This window comes from Geospiza fortis, unplaced genomic scaffold (assembly GCF_000277835.1).
Source record: "Geospiza fortis unplaced genomic scaffold, GeoFor_1.0 scaffold11, whole genome shotgun sequence".
Lineage (NCBI taxonomy): Eukaryota > Metazoa > Chordata > Aves > Passeriformes > Thraupidae > Geospiza > Geospiza fortis.
In genome coordinates, this window is record NW_005054304.1 from 14,522,105 (window position 1) to 14,540,970 (window position 18,866).

General features: G+C 38.0%; 1 protein-coding gene across 3 annotated transcripts in view; it reads left to right on the forward strand.

Moving 5' to 3' along the window:
• TBCK (TBC1 domain containing kinase) overlaps positions 1 to 17,996 on the forward strand; it is an 87,084-nt gene extending 69,088 nt beyond the window's left edge. For all 3 annotated transcript variants that reach the window (XM_005418172.2, XM_031066501.1, XM_031066500.1), the window contains exons 24-26: positions 3,445 to 3,620; positions 6,542 to 6,701; positions 17,345 to 17,996. In XM_005418172.2, the coding sequence (XP_005418229.1) occupies positions 3,445 to 3,620; positions 6,542 to 6,701; positions 17,345 to 17,455 (447 nt within the window). In that variant the 3' untranslated portion in view covers positions 17,456 to 17,996. The remainder of the gene's footprint in view (positions 1 to 3,444; positions 3,621 to 6,541; positions 6,702 to 17,344) is intronic.
• The last annotated feature ends 870 nt before the right edge of the window (positions 17,997 to 18,866 follow it).

Sequence of the window (18,866 nt, forward strand, 5' to 3'; positions counted from 1 at the left end):
TATTTAGAAAGATTGACTGCCTTGGAAAAGAGTAAATAGATCACAGCAGGAAAATAGTTGAAAGGAGGAAACAAGCATTTTATATATGTGATACGCTTTTAAGGTTTTTTTTAAGCTTTTCCCCGTGGTTATCCTGGCTTTTTTTTTTCTTTCTATTTGTCCTGTCTGTACTCCCTAGAGAGTATCACTAGCATGGGAATTTTAGGTTGTGATAATCATTATGCTTCATTGTTTAAAACAAAACAACAAAAAAATTACAGATGATAACTTCAACAGGATATTGCAAGTAAAATCAAAATCTCATTTGCATGCTACACTCTGTTCACAACTTGTTGGGTATTTGTAAACAATTACTAAGAGACTGTCAGTGCCATCAACTTTTTCTGAGTGGAGCTAACCTTACTTAAAGGATTTGGTTTACAGTGAACCCTCTTCCTTCCTTCACCTACTTTTCCTTCTGGTTCTTCACAGCTAAAAAGCAATGCCTGCAATGACATAGTAAAGCTTTAACAGGGAATTGAAGTAAATAGTCCTGACAAATGTGAAGACTCCTGTCTAAAATATCAGCCTGTATCTTACACATCTCCATGCTGAGGTAAAGAGAGTAGGCACTGAGGTGATATACAACAGCTGGAACACTGCTGTGTAGAGTAGGAAAGGTGTTAAAGGTTCAGAAGAATCTGCAAGATTTGTGTGTTCGGTGGATGTGATGGCCTGAAGAGCTGTCTCAACTCAAATCCAGTTTCTGTGGTAGCTTGTTGCAGTTTCAAAGTATCTGTAGCAGGATGGTGTTTATGAAGACAAGGTGTGAGGACGGGGTAGAAGGATTGACAGCTTGGTGTTAGCCATGTTTAGTTTCAGTTCATTGGAAAATTCCTGTGAGAAAATGCCTGAGATGAAATATAGTTGTTACCAGATAGAGCAGATATAGTATTTTTTTTAGTAATTAGCAAAATTATCTTATAAGCACATGCATATATTTCACTTTGCAATCTGGAGGAAATAAATTAGTCTGATAAAAAAGTCTTTAAAGGAAGAATTGCTGAATCAATTCTATTTCCAGCAAGTCTGTTCAGAGGCTTCAGTTTTGTTCAAAGCCTATATAGGGATGTTGTATCACTGAATCTGCAATTAAGGCAGATCTGGACATACTAGGTCAAAGCAAAGATGGTTGCAAAATTCATAGCTGAATGTGTTTCTACTTAATTACAATCCAGTTAAAGGAGGAAAATGCTTTTCCTGGTTTTTAAAACCTTTTAGCCGGACAGGCAGTGTGTACCTGTAAAACATTTTGTATGGCTTTATACTTTCAGATAAAGAGAAAATGTTTTTATATCAGATTAGGTGAATTTTGTTTGGTTTGTTTTTTGCTGTAGATTTTTAAGGTTCCATTCTTTCCTGAGGTATTCATCCCATCAACTGAATAGACAGGGGTTGTATAAATAAAAGTAGGAAGTGGTTTTGTAATTAGAGTCCAACATAATGTACCTTTTTCTCCAGAAGACTTAATTTGGGTCATCTCAGCCAGTTTCACTGACTTCATTATCCAAGTGTTTATTGTTACCTATAATCATGTGAACCTGCTTCAAGGACTGAACTCTTTGCAGCAGCCTTGCTTCCCTTCCCTCCTTGATGCTGCTCCTCAAACCTGCTCCTGAGGCAGAAGCTGTTCTCTGAGGATAGCAGTGTCTGCAGTGATAGCAGTGTTTGCCATCAGGCAGATGAAGCTGTGTCTGCCAAGTGTGTATTTATGTAATCAGTATTTTTTCTACATTACTGCCTTTCTTGGATCTCTCAAATATGTCTGCTGTGAATTCCCTAGACATGGGACTGCTGAATTCCTTTGGCAAGTCTGAAGTTTGTGAGAAGAGCTTGACTTTTTTCTTCCTCCTCCCTTTTAATCCAATTAATTTCCCTGGACTCCTCCTGGGAAAATTCAGCTGTTCAGGTGGGAGGTGGCTTTAGGGAGCAACTGGCTGTGCCCTGTCACACTGTTTTTATTATGGATAGAGTTCTCCCTTGAGTATTGACTATTCTGTTAAAACAAATAATACATTATCTAGAAATAATGTATTTTTCTGATTATAAAGCATCTTGACTCTGTTTTTCTGAACCTGGAAGAAGAGTGTTGAGACTGGAAATTTGTAACTTTTTCTGTTTCGAATATTATTATATACATATATATATATATATATATATATATATGGAAAAGGCAGTTGGGAGAGGTAATATTCCCTGAAGTAGAATTACTGATTTTGTTTGTAATTTTGAGGGCTTTATTTTGTTTGTAATTTTGAGGGCTTTTGGGTAACTTGCTTTACAACCGAGGTATTTCTAAGTGCTGGACTGTCTTAAGAAGCCTATTCTGAGACATAACTCAAAAAAAAAAATCTATGTCTCTCTGTTTTGTCTAGCATATTCCCTAAATTTGGAATAGTCCCCAGATTAGATGAGGAACTAGTATGTGTAAAAACAAAAAAAATTGGGGTTAGCAGTCAGTTGGACTAATAACAATTATTAATGCCTCAGTTTTCTTCAGAGTGTTCTCTTGAATGATGGGCTATAAGTAAATAATGGATTGACATCATTACTGCAATCTGAAACAAGATAACAGAAATGGAATATTTTTTTGGAAGCAGAAAAATTGTTACTGTGGTATTCTTTAAGAATGTGGACTGTAGAAATGCTAGTACTTGTGAATATTTCTAGGATAAATCACAATGAATGTTCTCTTTTGAAAAATAATTTCAGGTATTATCATGCAGTTGCTTGAGTACTGCCGGGAGTGTGGTGTGTGTTGCGTCATAATCTGTCACATTCCCCCAAATATTTTTTTTAATTTAATGTATAATTCTCCTGTCCCACAAAACTAAGGACAATTTTTTGGGATTATTTTTAAAGATACTGTATTTCTAGGTATAAGGTAAATCTTGTATTTCTGATGTCCTGGTTTGTGCTTGGTCTTTGAGTTAGGGTAATAACTGGTGTTTAGATAGCTCTGTATCTCCCAGAGATATCCCTGCAGTTTCTGTGGCAAGCTGCCATCTTTTCTGCTCTAATCATGGGACCTTTCAGTTTCTCTTTAAAGAGTGTTTTCTAGCCAATTTACCTAATTTCTGATATTAAGAAATGTTCTGTGGATATTGTGAGCCCAGCAACCACAGTAAAAAATTCATTAACAAGTCGCAATCTGAAATCTTTTGCACAGGTTGTCAAACAATTTTTCTCTTTTAACAACTTCTAACAAAAGATAGAGCTATAGTTGTCAGATAGGCATTTGGCACTGCTCTGGAGCTTTTCTGTATGGATACTTAAACTCTAGTTCAGAGTTAAAAGAAAGGTATGTGTTTCCATCTAACTAGGTTGTTACACTTGAAGTTTGTCAAGCAACCCCATATCTCTAATTTTTTCACCTCTAATATTAATTTTTATTTTCTTTTAAAGTCTAGAGACTGCATCAAGTTGGATGACCTGAAGGCAGAAGTGTCCCCACGGATTTCAGCAGAAGATCTGATAGACTTGTGTGAGCTGACAGGACCCAGCCATTCCAAAACACCTGTAAAGAAAACAAAGCCCAGCAAGCCAAAGCTGCTGGTGGTGGACATCCGTAACAGTGAGGAGTATCCTTCAGATCTGAGTGCCAGCCCTGCTGAATCCTGCCTGTGCCTATTGCTGAATCCTGCCTGTGCCAATGTCTGAATCCTGCCTGTGCCAATTGCTGAATCCTGCCTGTGCCAATTGCTTCCTCTGTGTCTGCAGGCTGGTGTGTTAGAGTGGTACACGATGGAGAGAGAGGGGTCTGCTAGAGCTGGAGTGGAAGTGCTGAAGGCCAGGGGGTTTCAGCATGGAGAGGCCTGGTTTGCAGAGCAGAGGACAAATCAATTTTTCCCTTCCCCAGTTGTAAATTGGGGGCTAAGTGAAATCACTTTGTACCAGTAGCACAAGTGCTTGGATGTTACATTTTTCTTTAGAACAGGTTTTATCAGCAGACCTTCCCCATTTAATATGGCAAATATTTTGGAAAGGTGTGAGGCTTTCCAATTAAATGGAAGAGAGACAGAGAAGAGTTGATAGCTGATGTGCTTTGCCAGTCCCTCAGAGGAAAATTGATTCCTTTTGAGTGCCTTGTAGTTATGTCAGGTAATGCAACCATGTAGCCATCCTAAGTCCTCTGATGTAGCTGATAATCAGAAAAGAGTTAAAGGTGTTTTGGAGCTATGTTTTTACCAGGGTCACTACCCTGTCTACACCTTTCATGTGTTCCTTTTCAAGTATACAGTTTTTTGCATAAGGAGTATCTTTTTTATTCTTTGGGTTTGTTTTTTTCCTGAAATAGTATAGTTGCAGGACTGGGATTGTTTGCATTTTGGGAGGGGTAATCCTTCTTAAAGATGTTTTGGTATGTTTGATGTTTGTAGTAGACTGAAATGTGCTGCCCTTTATGTAATAGGTGGACTGATATCCTAATGCCCATCTGGTATTAACAGGTAGGAAGTGCCACTAAAAAGGCAGCCTGGTAGGTAGTAAAATTGCCCTTGAGTGTACTGGTTAGTATATCATTTGCAGAAGAAAATATCTGGTATGTAGAAAATTATCAAATTATCAGCAGTTATGACTATAAATGGGAAACCATAAGAATATTGCATTCAGTGTCCTGTTCATTCTCACAATAAGGAAACAGGCTTTGTGTTTGTCACAAAATTTCAACCAATTAAGATAGGATCAGACTGTATGTTTCTGTGGTGTGTGTTTTAAATATGACAGACCGCTGTGAGGTGATTCAAAAATATGATCATTTTGTATATTTTGGTTTCAGTCTTTTTCACCATGCATGTCTATCATGCTAAACTTTGCTTTCACTTTGTTTTCTTAGTGCTTTGAGAAAAGCATGAGAGAACTTCCAACAAGTATCAAACATGCTTCATATTTCATAATATGACCTGCGTGAAAGCTGAGGGATTGTTTTGTAACGAATCTCATCTTGCAAGGCCAAGACCTACCAGCACTGTTTCAGCTGACCAGCAGTTCTTCTAAGGCTTATTTCATTAAGCATGTTAGCAGATATATTGGCAGCCTTCCATTCCTGTTTTGAAAGTTATAGCTGCATGTTTATGGTCTCTCAGGCTGTACCACAAAATCCTGGCCTTTTTGTTAATTATCTTAGCAATTAGAACTTTTTTACAGACTAGGTCATGTTTCTTTAGGGGTACTCAGTGGCTTAAGTAACTAGATTTGTCCAAAGTTATTTTCTGTCTAAATGATGATCATTTCAGAACCTGATCAATAGCAGTGGGAATTATGTGGTTATAAATGGGGTTGGGGAAATGGGATTGGCAAAGAGGAGTGAAGGAGGGATATAATTTTCCCATTCAAAATAGAAATAAACTGACAACATTAATGAATGGTGCATGATCATCTTTTGTTCTTTCAAATGTTTTTATATAGCCATGGTTTTCCCACACTATAACAGTGATGATCATAAAACTGTTACATAAATAATGAGAAATGAATGCTACTATTACTCTAAGTCAGTTGAATCTTACTCCTATTTAAGGCAGCTCCTTTATTTAATAGAATTCTGGCAATTAATTATAAATTTAACTAGCTTTCTGCAAGTACAGTAATAGAGTGACTAATCTCAGTATTTGACATTGTGTATATTTTTGCAGAACTTTGCTGTTTCTCACCTCTTTGAAGCTCTTTTTGCTTATAGCTGGGGAAAAGGATTGTTCCAGGCATGTGTGTACAGTCTCATTATGAAAGTAATTTAGGGTTTTGTCAAGGCCATTGTGCATTTTCAAATTCATAAAAGCTAGGTAGTAGTCCAACTCAATTTATATTTAAGAGACCTTCACATTCAATATTTGTTTATAAAATCTCATTGAATGATCATCCTCTGAAACTGAAGGACAGCTAACTGTGGTGTCTCAGAGTTGTTTGCGTTTCAATACCCATTACACACTTGCTTTTAGTGGGACTGCAGATAATATACATGGTGCTCATTGTCTGGGAATCTGAGGTCATATACATTAGAATTTCAATTTGGATCAAAATAGTAGAGGACTTGGGGGGTTGACAGGAAGTTTGAGGATATTCCTGATAATCCCTGTTTAGTTTTGGTTCTCATTTTAAGTACTTCATTCTTTTTGCATAAAATACCTCTGGAAGAGGTGCTCCAGCTGCTTATTGGTATTTGGCTCCTCTTAGCAGAGTAGAGTTGAAGTGAAATCCACAAAATTAGGTGTCCTGGGGATATTGGCTCTTTAGTACTAAGTATTTAATTTAGCAGATCATTTTCTGTAGTGCTGTGCTGTGTCCTTTTTTGAACCAAACAGCTTTTCATTCTGTGCTTGCTTTCATATGTTGTGTTGGTTTTTCTCCATATGAATAAACAGTAAATGAGGTTTGTCAAAATATGGTATCACAAAAACCCAGTGGTGTTGTATCATGGCAGCCAGGATGAAGAGCAGGTTCATCCTGCAGCTATTTGTGCTCCACAGGTTTCTCTGCCTTTCAGACCACCTTAACTGATCCTCCTAAGCTTTAACCGTGGCCACATTTCTGGCAGCATCAATGTCCCTTTTGCATCAGCATTTACTGCAGAAGGGGATCTCATCCAGTGCCCAGCGACTGCCACGCTGCAGAGCTTCAAAGGAAGAGTTGTGGTGATTGTAGGAAATGCAGTGAAGAACACAGCTGCTGTAAGTAAATTGCTGTAATGTGTGTTTTTGAGATACATCAATAGCAAGCATATGGCAGTAGTAAAATAAATGCCAGAGTCTGGAAAATTTAGATTAGAGTTTTGTGTATGATGACAGGATTTGGTGTGGTGTTTTTGTTGTTGCTCATTTCTGCTTCTAGACAAAGACATTTCCCTTCAAGTGGTCCACATCTGAGAAGGTTGATGTTTTGAAATGAAATTGCTTAACATCTTCTTCAGCTTTAAATCTTTATTGTTGTCATGCTGGGAAGTGCTATCAGCACTTCTATTGTGCATCAGTAAGAGCTTTCAAAATTGGCCTGCATTTACTTTTTGTGGAGTTAGGAAGGACACATAAGGTGAGTTGGATGGGGACAGATACGTTGTGAAGGAAATAAGATATAATTCATACTCCTGCTAGTTAGAAACCATGTATAGCTCATTTTTTGGAATCACTTGTTCCTGCAGTTGTGCTTAGTGAAGAGGAGAATGGACCTTACTGGTAACTTTTGTATGATATATTTCTTGTCAGTGCCTTTAGCTAGACAGGGAGAATATTCAAACTTACCTGTTCCATTCTATAACAAAATATTTGTTATAGAACGGAACAGGTAAGTTTGATGGTGTTGAGAACTGCCAGAGTAACAAATTAAAGTGCATAAGTATTTCTTTCACTATACTTCTCTCAGATGAAGGAAAGTTATCTTTTTTTTCAGACACACTCTTAATTATGGTTTAACTTTAGTTCACTGTTTCTTAAGCCTGTTTACACAAAGGACATGAACTGTAACCCTGACATGACAAGGATGGCTGTGAATCATTAGAAGGTCTTCATGTCAGGAACAGCAGAAGCATCAGCCCGACACGTGGTGTTCATTTAGTACTTGTAGGGAGTTGTAAGTAGATGGAGAAATCCCCTTTATAACCTGCATTTCATCATCTAGAAAATTAACTTGTGATATGTATCAGGTTTCTTAAATAGTAACAGAGATGGCATGAAAGAGACTGTAAACCATCTCTCACATGGCTTCAGTAATGAGTATGTGGCTTTGTGTGTGAATCCAGGTAAGTTCATCTTTTTTAATGTTTCAAAATTTTTGAAATGAACATGAAATGTTTCTTTTGCTGTGCAGCTAAAAAAATCATGCAGTGTGCTTAGTGTAAGTACTTCAGTCACGTGGGAGGTGCTGTCTTATCCTCTAAACCCAGATTTGCAGCAGCCAAGACAACGTTGACCCAGAATTGTCAATATTATAGCTTTCCATAAAGAAGAAACGCTGCTTTGCCTCTTGCTTTGCTTTTAGGGTTCTCAAATTCCTAACAAAAGAGTTTTGAGCTTTAAATAGTAACAAAATACTGGATTGACCAGTTTGACCACAAATTAATTCAATACTAAAGCCTAAATACTGCTTGGAACTCACCAGCTCTATCACACCCTTAAAGTACATATAACACCAGCTTCAATTTGACTGTGTAGATAACACCTTTTCTTTTGTGGATAGTTTTTTAAGGCCAGTTTCAGTTTTACTCTGCACAGTTGCATGGAGCTGTTTGTCGCATGTAAGCTATGTAGTTCAAGGCTTGACAAGAGCAATAATTTTTACCTTCTAAATTTTACTAGGTAATCCAATCAGAGGAAAAAATTTAAAAGTGAATGCATGGAAACAAAACTAATTTTTGTCCATGTTATAAGATGCTCAACTTTAAATGTATATTTTCTCAACAGAGGTATGTATTTCCAGATGAAATGAGATGAGCCAAAAATTGTAACTTGTGCCATAAAGGAGGATTTTTCAGAAGTTTTCACTGATATCTAGTCCACTAAAAATTTGGAGATTACTATATGTTTAGTTTAAATTTATATAGGACTGAGAGGCAGGGGTAAGTGTGGAAAAACACTAGTTGTTTATAGGGCTGTTGGTAATTAGGAGGTTGAATCTTCCAATTGTGCTTCATATGAACAGCCTACTTGGCATCACTTAAAAATAATTTAAAGAGCAAAGTGAAGTATACTGAACAGACCTGTTGAAAAAGTCTTTTTGCACTTTGTTTCTGTTTTTATTTTTTGCATTTGATTTGGTGCCAGATGATAAAACATTTAAATTGGAAAGAAAATGCTGTCTAGAATTATTATATTCTGAATAGAAGATGAGAGGGGAAACTGAAAGCTTCACCACAGCACTGTTCCAGCAAGAGGATAAGGAAGGCAGCAGTGTCTCATAGTGCCTCTGGATCTGACAGCTCTGGCTCTAGTTGAACATTTCCTTAATACAGAATTAAAACAGGGTAATTGTGTGGTGGTGTTTGGCTCACACTTCTCTGGAGAATATTCCTTCCTTTCAGCTGCTTCTCACTTGGTGCCAGCCTTTCTTCTAGGTTTTTCTGGGCACCTGTTAACAGAGCAGATATTTGTTTTTCTCTGAAAACAGCAGGAAACCTCCACATAAAGGGCATTATTATGGAGTTGGATCTTTAACTTTTGGATATGTTAAATGGCAGCATCCCCTAAGTGAGTTGAATGCCCCTTTCCCACCTCTATAGACAGATAAGCACCTTGTAAATTCCATTATGGACAAGGGATCATTACAGTTGGGAATATAACAGTTAAATGGGCAATAAGTGTTCAACTCTAGCTACTTCTTTGGTCTAGAACAAATAACGTCTCCTGATTTTTGTCACTTTGGAAGTCAGAGATACAGCAAGTAAAAAGGTGGATTATAGTTATGCATATGTAGAATAGGGATTATTTTGGGTCTTTTTATGGAAGGGTGAATTACTTCATCTTCCCTCCTTCAGGCAGCTTTGAGGTGCTAAGCCATTGACTGAATTTAGAACTGGAGAAATACCTTGCCTGACACTAAATCATTCTCTAGCAATTTAATTTTGACAGTGGCATACTTCTTCTTCTGCCACATTGTTGTTTAATAAATGTGTTTCCCCCAGTGGTTTAATATATGTGCTTTATTGTCAGCTAAAGGCTGTAACAGAATAAAATATACACGATGCTTAAATCTGTCTAATAATTAGCAACTTATTTATGTTCTGCTTGGAAGAAGACAGATAAGCTGTAAGTCAAAGCCTTAGAAAATCTGTCTTTATAGCTGAGAAATAAATTCTAAATTGTAAATTCTAATTGTTACATCGATTACTTTTTGTCTAGATGAGTTATGCTGCTATAAATATATTGTCTAGACAACTTCTGTAAGTTACTGAAGCAAAGTAGTCATTCTTGCAGCATTGCAATAGCTAATAGATAAAATACATTAATGATCTCCAAAACAAAGACAAGAAGTTCTGATTTTCCATGAGATCTTTCTGACCCTTTTCAAGGCAAGAGGGAGAGGGTCAAATTCAAAATTCTTTTTGTATAACATTCTTAGCTTGGAAAAAATAATTTTTTTTCTATATGAAAATAGCATATAGCATTTCCTCTCTCCCAGCACACTGTCAAAAATTCATTTCTGCTTCTATGAAGACTGAACACATAGGTTAAAATGTCTGGTTACTACTGAATTTGTGTGATTTTATTGTCATCTTCCCCAGGCCTTTTTAAAAGCCCTTGCCAGAGAAACAAGTCTTTGCATGATTTCTTCAGTTATAAACTTGTCTTAAAACCACAAATGGATACCTATGAAACTTCATAGGGTGATCTGAAGATTAGGAATTGCATAGGATACTAAAGGACAGGTGCTTCTAAAGACAAATATATTTATTTGGAAGGGCCTAATGAAATCTCTGGAGTGCAAGTAAACAGAAATTAGGCAATAAACTTCTGGAGATGTTTCCACTATACATCTTTTAGACTCTGTTACCCTGTAAATAGTTTCTGCAGAAAAGTGAACAATTGGAATGAAAACTCTTCTCTTTGTAAGGATGGAGGGGCCCCTTATGATTCCCAGAATGGCTCATTCATGTTTGTTTTGTTAAGGCCCCATTCTCCCATCTGCATTCAGACTCAGAGCCTACTGGAATCATCGGAGCCTCCTTGTTGCCTTTAAAGAGCAAGAGATTAAGCTTGTCTTTTGAAAAGTTTGAAACATTTTAGTTAATCAGCAACAATCCTTCTGGTTGTAACTCTCCCCAGTACACGGTTAAGTCTTCATTATTTCATTCTGTAAATTTAGCCCTTGTTATTATTGTAACAAGTGTAATGTATGCATGCTTTCCTTCATGGAGAGAGAGCAGCCCTGCTGCTGTTGCCAGTGCATGCTCTCCCCACAGCCTGAGAGAGACACTTGGGCTGCCAGCCAGGAGCTGTGCTGTGCTGTTGTCACTCTGCCCCTGGCTTTGGCCAGTGGGCACTGAATGCCTCAGGTAAAGCAGTGAGGACCTAAATCTCTCACTGTCACACCCAGCCATGAAAGAGGAAGGGAGAAAAATGCAAGGTCTTAGAGGCAGAATCTGAATGTTCCTTTTACTCTGAAGTAAGTGCCAAGGAAAACAGGCTAATTCTAGAACTCTGAAATACTTTCTCTTTTTTAGATTTTTTACTGAGACCCGTGGTAGCAGCCGTTGAAAATTTTAGTTGTTATTTTATGTAGGAGTTATTTGGCCTGTGTGCCTTACTACGCAGAGGTTTGGATGCTTCTGGAATCATGGAGTTGATTTGCTTTACCTATGAAAATATGTCTGAGAGATGCTGGCAAGTAGCATGTCAGCTCTTTTCAATCTGGGAAATCTCTTGAGGACAGGAAAGGTGGGAGAATGGTGAACCTGAATCTTGGAGTGGTGCTGTCAGGATGTGCTTATAGTCTTTGTGGACTGCACCTCTGAATGAGTACTCTTGTCCTTGATGGAGCTTGCATGGATGAGGTTGTATCCATGTTGCTTAGAGCTGCTGCATTATGACATAGAATTTTCACTTTCTGGGGCTGTTTCTCAGCTCTGAGACAGAGTTTTGTGTTTCCTGGTATTCCAGTTCAGAGAATCTGTGATAACTGAAATAGAGATGGTAATGATCTATAAATATTTGTTATAGGTTCAGGACCTTGTGTAAGGGTATATCAGCCAGAATGGTGCTGGTGACTTTGGCAAATACAATATCCCTGCTGCTTGTCTGGAGCAATGTTGTTTTGCATTTCTCCAAACTGTATCTGAACCAGCCTTTGAATAGGATGGACTGACTGACTGCTGCAGGAGGGTTTGAGTAGAAACTGGACAAAACTTGCAGTTTGGGTAGTGTTAGGAGAAAGTACTACAAATCACAAAGAAAGGGTTTTTATTATCAAGTACTTCTTTGACCATTTTTCAAGATCTAAGGCAACCCTTAGACCTGGGGGGAGATGGTAGAATCTTTCACAGACTCATGTTTCCTTTTTTTTATATCCAAGCCAGCTGTTATGTCTCTTTTCAAAATTACATATTTATGTTCCCTAACAGCTTTTTTAATTTTCTGTTGAGTGAAAAATAGAGCAGTTTCTTTCTGTATTTTCATTTTACATTCCATTCATCTATAATGTGGGCACTGCATTTATTTTGGTCTATATGAATTAGGTCTGTTACAACAGCTAAATATCTGCAACTGACTTTAATTTTCAAGTTCTCACTTTCAGCTGGGATTTTTTTAATGCATACGATTTCTAGGTGAAAATTTTAAAATACAGGTGTTTAAAATTTGTCACTTGAAGAAGTTTGAGTGTTTACTCTTACTTTCATTTGCAGTAAAACTTATTCTGAAACCAGCTATTAGATACCTGCTTATTTAGGCTTATTTTCAAATCTTAGCATGTAAATCCTTTAAGTTACTGCTATGTTTTTGTACTGATGGAATGGAAAGTGTTCCCTTTTGGCCAGGTGTACACATAGAGAATTTTCCTTTGATCTTGTTAGAGCAGTTGGTTATATGTTCCACCCCTCCCACCCCCTAGTATGTGTTTGCACCAAATTCTGTTTGTTTTTTAACTTGCATTCAGTGTTTGTTTTTTAACTTCCATTCACTTTATGGTAACACTACAACCAACAACTAGGCACTGTTTTGTGTATATGGGAGGTTTTAGGTTCCTGTCTTTTCCATGGTGTTTAAGTGTTATTTATCTGCAATCCTTTAATATAAGAAGTAGCTGACTAAAAATAATCTTGTGTGCTGGACCTCTGTTGTGGCATATGGAGAGTGGTATTTTAAAAGTTGCAAACTGATCACTTTGACTGTTGAGCTTTCAGAGGGGTGTGGGTGAGCTCTTGGACTGAAATCACACAGCAAAATAGACTGCAATTCCTGAGAGGTTTGTGTAGCATGAGTTTCCTAGTGAAATCTAGAAATAATCTTGTGGAAATGAATGAATACTACAAAATTTGATTGATATTTCTCCTCCAACTTCTATTTTCCTTCTGACTCTTTTGGAGTAAGCTGTTAATATTTATATATACACTTGTCACAGTGATCATTTCTGGTATTCTGATGCAGGATGTTGCTCCTCCTTCCCTCCCAGCATGCCCTTTAATTACAGCCTGTCACAGGAATGTCTGGCAGAGTGAATAATGTGTGCACAGCAGCCCTCGTGGCTGGCCCAAAGGGTGCTGGGAGTGGGGCTGCTCACACTCACACTCTTGTGCTCTCACACTCTGCTGCAGACAGCCTGAAAACGTGACATGCCTGGCATCAGACATGCAACACTTGAAAGCTGTTCTTTTGCTGCTTGGAACAGGCTAGTAGAAACATTTTGATAAATTCTTCAATGTGCAGATCATTAAGGTTCTTGATGGTGCTTAAAGGAGCAGTCCCTGTTTTACTATTTATATTGAGAGCATCACCAAGGCATGGTAAAATGTTTATTATTTGCCCAGATTTTGGTATGAATTTGCTGTGATCTTGTCTTTCTCTGAAAGCCTCACTTTTTGTATCTGCCTGAAGAGTCTTAACTGACTACTTTCAAATGCAAATTGCGACTTTCTGGCTCAGTTATGTTCATCAAGAAGGCTGTTTTGTGTGGAATTGATGGATGCATTAGTTAATAGAGGAGCTGTGTTTCCAAAGACTTCAGCAAAATCATCATATAGTAGTCATTAAACAAGTTTCTCACTTATTCATCCTTTCATATGTAATATTTGCTGTGAAAGCAGCAAGAAGAATTTCAGTTTGGAAGTTCAGTTTAAGCGTTAGGTGCAACCAGGGAAAAGACAGTAACTGGACTTGGGAATCTCATTTTGAGAAAAGGCCACCTGAAGCAGAAAGTAAAAAGTTTAAAGTCCTGTAGTATCCCTTGAAGCCTTTGCTCAGCTAGGAACAACTCCCATTTCCATTCTTGTCTAAATGAAAGCAGAAGCATTACAGAGGAGTGTGATCCATTGGTGGTGTGGGGAAAGATATATTTCAGAAGTTATGTCAACATAAACATTTGATAAATTTATTTCTATTTACAGAAATACATTTCTATATAATGGAATTAATTTGTACACTACCTTTATGTGTTTCAATACATCTCTCTTTAAAATGTAGGTGCTTTACAGGTTGCTAAGGATGATGTAGCCCATGGGCTTGCCTCTTCACCACGTTATTTTCAGTATTAACAGCACCTTTGTAAATTGGATTATTTAGTAAACTACAAATTACATGTTCAGGTGCCTGTTAGTAAAGTTCTAGTCGACACTTTTTGGTTGCATTTATAAAGGAAACAGAGCCCCTGTATGCATTCCAGGATGGCAGTTTCTGCTGTAGAAAGTCTGGGGCATCTATTCAGAAGATCATCTAGGGATTTTTTTGATGCATGAGATTTTGCTCTTTTTGGATCACTGATTTTTATTTTCTTTCCAGCTTTTTAGGAAACATTAAATTTTATTATCTTTATTTCTTTGATTCAGGCTACTGATATTTAGCATAACTGAGGGTCAAATTGGGGAGAAAAATCTATGTAGCTATTTCAAACAGTCCTTCCTCTCGTGCCGCTCCATCAGTGCATACACCAGAAATAACACTCCCTTGTATTTTGAAAATAGTGCCTTCATGGAGTGTATTTTGGCAAGGCAAGGTAGCAGGTGGTGTTGGAACATTTCAGACACGTGGTGAACAAGTTCCTGTTCTTGTCTGCCACAGACAGGCTCCTCTGTCTGCGAGAGGGTGGCACAGACATGTGCAGAGGAACAGAAATATAAAAAGTCAAACCTTGAATAAGGAAGACTGCTGTGCCACTAAGAGAATATTTCTTAGTTTAGTAAGAAATAGTAGTAACTTTTTCTTTACCAGAAGTTACTATTTCTACTTCCAGTGGAAAAATGGGGGTAAGGCAGAAGGTAAAACAGGAATGTCTTTGATCAGCTCAAGTCCTATTGCCATGTGACTTAAACCTGGAGTCTTTTGTGCAGTGCCTGGGTGGATGTATGAGCAAAGCTCTTGGAGGCTGATAGTGGGGATTGGATGGGAACTCTCAGCTTATGCCAGTATGCCTCTCAGCCCCTGACTCACAGCTAATTCCCACAGTAGTGAGGTACTGGTAGTGGCACATTTCCTGCTCTGTGGTTTTTCCCTGGCTGGGTGTTCAGCTGCAATATTTTGAACTGTATTTGCAGCATTTCTCACTGAAACTAGGCAGACAACAGCAGACAGTTCTGTGACAACTTAAAAAAAAAAGCTCATGTTGTGGTATATCATCTTGTGCTTTCTGCCATCATTGCTCAGATTTTGCAGTGCTTGCTTCCCAGAGGCCCTGCAAAAAGCAACAAATTCCTCGCTGTAAGGTTTTTTTAGACATACCTTGGTTACTAAAGCAGTTCTAAAATACAGTGGGACACAGGCCTTAATGGTCCAAGCCCAGGTACAAGGCATCTCTTTGTGTATTTTCTTTTAAAGTTTCATTGAATGGTAGTTATATTAGGTTTAGGGCATTCAAACCACTTGGAACAGGGTTTACAGTTTATTAGCAGCATTTAAAAACTATCAGTAGTCAGAGAGTGGAACATGTCTGTTGACACATGGGACATTGTACTCAGGAAATAACCTGCTGCTTCCTGCCAGCCTGAGGGCTCGTTGCCATTTTTCATTTCTGCTGGCTCTGAGCAGCGTTGGTGTCTAAGACACAGCACAGTCCCTTAGTCACAGGTGGAGAGCACTGTGAGGTGACAGATGTGTCCATGTGAAGTAGAAATATCTCGTAGGAGTATTTCACTGGGAATATAAACTATTTTTGTAGCTCATGGTGCACATAGCTGAGTGCTATCTTTGTTTGTACTTTACTGCACACCACACCTTTATGGACTGTGATTATAGCAGGAGGTATTTGGGCTCTCCTAGTGAATCTCTGTGCATATTGCACCACCTGTGCAGCCCAGAACCTTTCCAAAAGCATGCCATTTACTTTGCTCCTCAAAGCTGACATCCACATGTGGTGAATGTTTACTGTCAGCTGCTTTGATTGCTTGATTGCAGGAATTTTTTTATTTGATTCTTTGATTCCTGTACTGAATAACCCAAACTGATGGGGAAAGATGATTGAACTTTGAGTCTTTCCTGAACCATCTGAAACAAATTTAACAGCCAAAATGTTGACAGGTAAATGTGTAGTATATCTAGTTCTGCCTTAGCACTGTTATGCTGTAATAGGTAACTAGGAGAAAAATAAATGAAAAAAGAAATCCCATGTATTGAGTTTGACTGGGGTGCCCAGAGCTGTTCTTGAGTCGGTAATTTAGTTGTTTGTGCAAAGTCACCAACCTGGACATCACACTTGCACCTGTTCTCTAATAGCATCACTAATTATTAAAGAGTCTAAAAGGGAATTGTGGATGTTTTACATAGCCCATTGGAAGCACTCAATGATTTTACAAGTGGCACTGATTTGACAACCAGTTTTAAAGAAACAGTCTCAAAGACTCAGATGGCAGAGCAATTTCTCACAGCTATTGGAAATTAAGTAAATCTATTAATTTCTCACTGATTAGTCCATTTTGATGCTTGCTTTTAATGCATTGTAGTCAGTGTATAGAAGGCAAATTTGACATGTAATGCAGAAAGAATTGTTTGGATTTTGGTATTCTGAAATAAAATTTTGATTTTTTTACTCACAATTATTTTGATATACAAAATATCTTTGTCAGTGCAATGTTTCACAGAGTTCCCATGTAGGAAGTGGCAATTGCTGTGTTTGGTTTGTGGCATGAACTGCTTGAGGAGAGAGGCTTTCCATGGTGGGGGGATACCTGCTTGTACTATTTAACCTGCCTGTGGGCACACTCGTGGGAGCCGGGAGGATTAGAGATGGTAGACCCCAAATTCATATCTGACATCTGTGAGATCAAGTCACATCAGATAAGTTTGACAGGGAAGCAAATGACTTTACCCTCAAACTGTGATGCTTGTACACTTGGGAAGCTGCAGAAAAGAGCTGGGAGTTAGGTTAATGCACAGAAAAATATTTGTTGGTTCATGTTTTGAGAGAGGCTCCAGTGATTGCCCTGAGATTAAACAGTCCTTTTAGAATGAGGTGAAAACCTGCATAAGCAGAGATAAAGTTCATTGTTATTAGTGTGGCACTTTCAGGTTTTAACTTTCAGCTGTTTTAACACACTGGCCTGGGTTCCTGTGTTGGGCTTGTTGGTGCAAAAAAAGAACTTCCTGGGGTCTGATATTTTTTGTTTAATTTGCCTTACATAACAGAAAGTTATTGTCACTTAAGGACTATGATATGCAGTGGGCTAATGATATATCTGTTTCAGTTTGCAGCTCATCTTGTGAAAAATAAGTACCCAAGGGTCTGCATCCTTGATGGAGGAATCAACAAGATCAAGCCAACTGGTCTCCTCACTGTTCCTTCTCCACAAATCTAAGTGACTGTGAACATTCAGGACAATCTGTCTGGAAAGTCCTACCTGCAGCACAGATATCCTGAGCCTAAAGGGCATTATGGCATCTTCACAAGCTGTCCTGGTGATCAGTGTCTTATCCTGCAGCTGTAGAGCCCAGGAGTTTTGTGTTTGTTCTTTAATATAGAGCTTAGTTGGAACTGATCAAAAGTGAAGCTTTAAGCTTTCCAAGAAACCTCTTTCAGCATTGATGCAGTGCAGAAGTGCTTGGGCAAGTCTGAACACAGAGAGAGGAACTTACCTGGCTTTTGGTGTTTTACATTTCTGTGGATCAAAGTTAACTGGCGCTTGATGGCTCTAAGGTGCACTTAGATTATTTGAAAAAGTATTTTACTGTGAATATTGAAAGTAGCAAAATGAAACTGTACCATGTATATTATGTGAAAAAAGTGTGTTCCCTAATATTTGGAAAGTAATTGCTGTATCTTCTGACTTGCTTTATTTCTGGAGAAAGTGTTTTTTTCATCTGGTTTGGAAATAAAGCTGTGTCCCAAATTGAAAGTCACTGTAAGAGCAGCTGCTGATTCAATCCAAAATGTATCACAAGATGGAAAATTTCTTCTACTCTGTGGTGAATTTAACAATCTATTTCTATAATCATATAAAATTTAACAATTTCTGGAACAATTATAGTTACCAGAAAGGTGGGCTTTCAACAATACTGTGTCTTAGGAGTATAAATAATTTATTCTTAAAATAATAGTGTGCTTCCATTTTAGAATCTCATGCCTTGGAAGAAAACATTGCAATTTTAATTTTCATGTGAAAACATTCTAGAATTATCACTCTTGTATGAATTGGAAGTTGAGAGTTTTCTTTGGCCCTCTGCTCTTTCAGCTAGTGGAGTCAATTTTCTTGGGGATTTTTTGAGTCCTTGAAGATGAACTTGAGCACTGACAGGTTGGGACAGCAACCTGCTTTTGAGCTGGACTGGCTGCAAGCGCTGCAGATGAGTGAAAGCAGGCTCCACAAAGGGCATAAGGTGGCTGTGCAGCAAAGATGTGGGAATTACTTTGCAGTAAGAAGCCAAAAGCATTTAAAGCACCAAGAGAAATAGGACTTGGCATATATCCTTCTGAGAATCTAAAAATAAACTTGATTCAGACAACTACCACCTTTCAAGAGATGTGGGGAAAAGAAACTCCAACACCCCATTCCTCTCCCTCAAAACCCCATGTTAGGTTTGCTGTCTTGTCAGGTCCATTATTCTAAAAATAATGCTGGAGATGGGAGGAAGGCTAGGAAAATAAAATAATCTGTCTTCAAGAATGCTCCTTGAAAATATTACATTTAATCCAGGAAAAGTAGTTACGATAATGTAAAACTGTTAGTATGGCACTGAAATTAAATAGGAATGTGGAAGAATGTGTTTTAG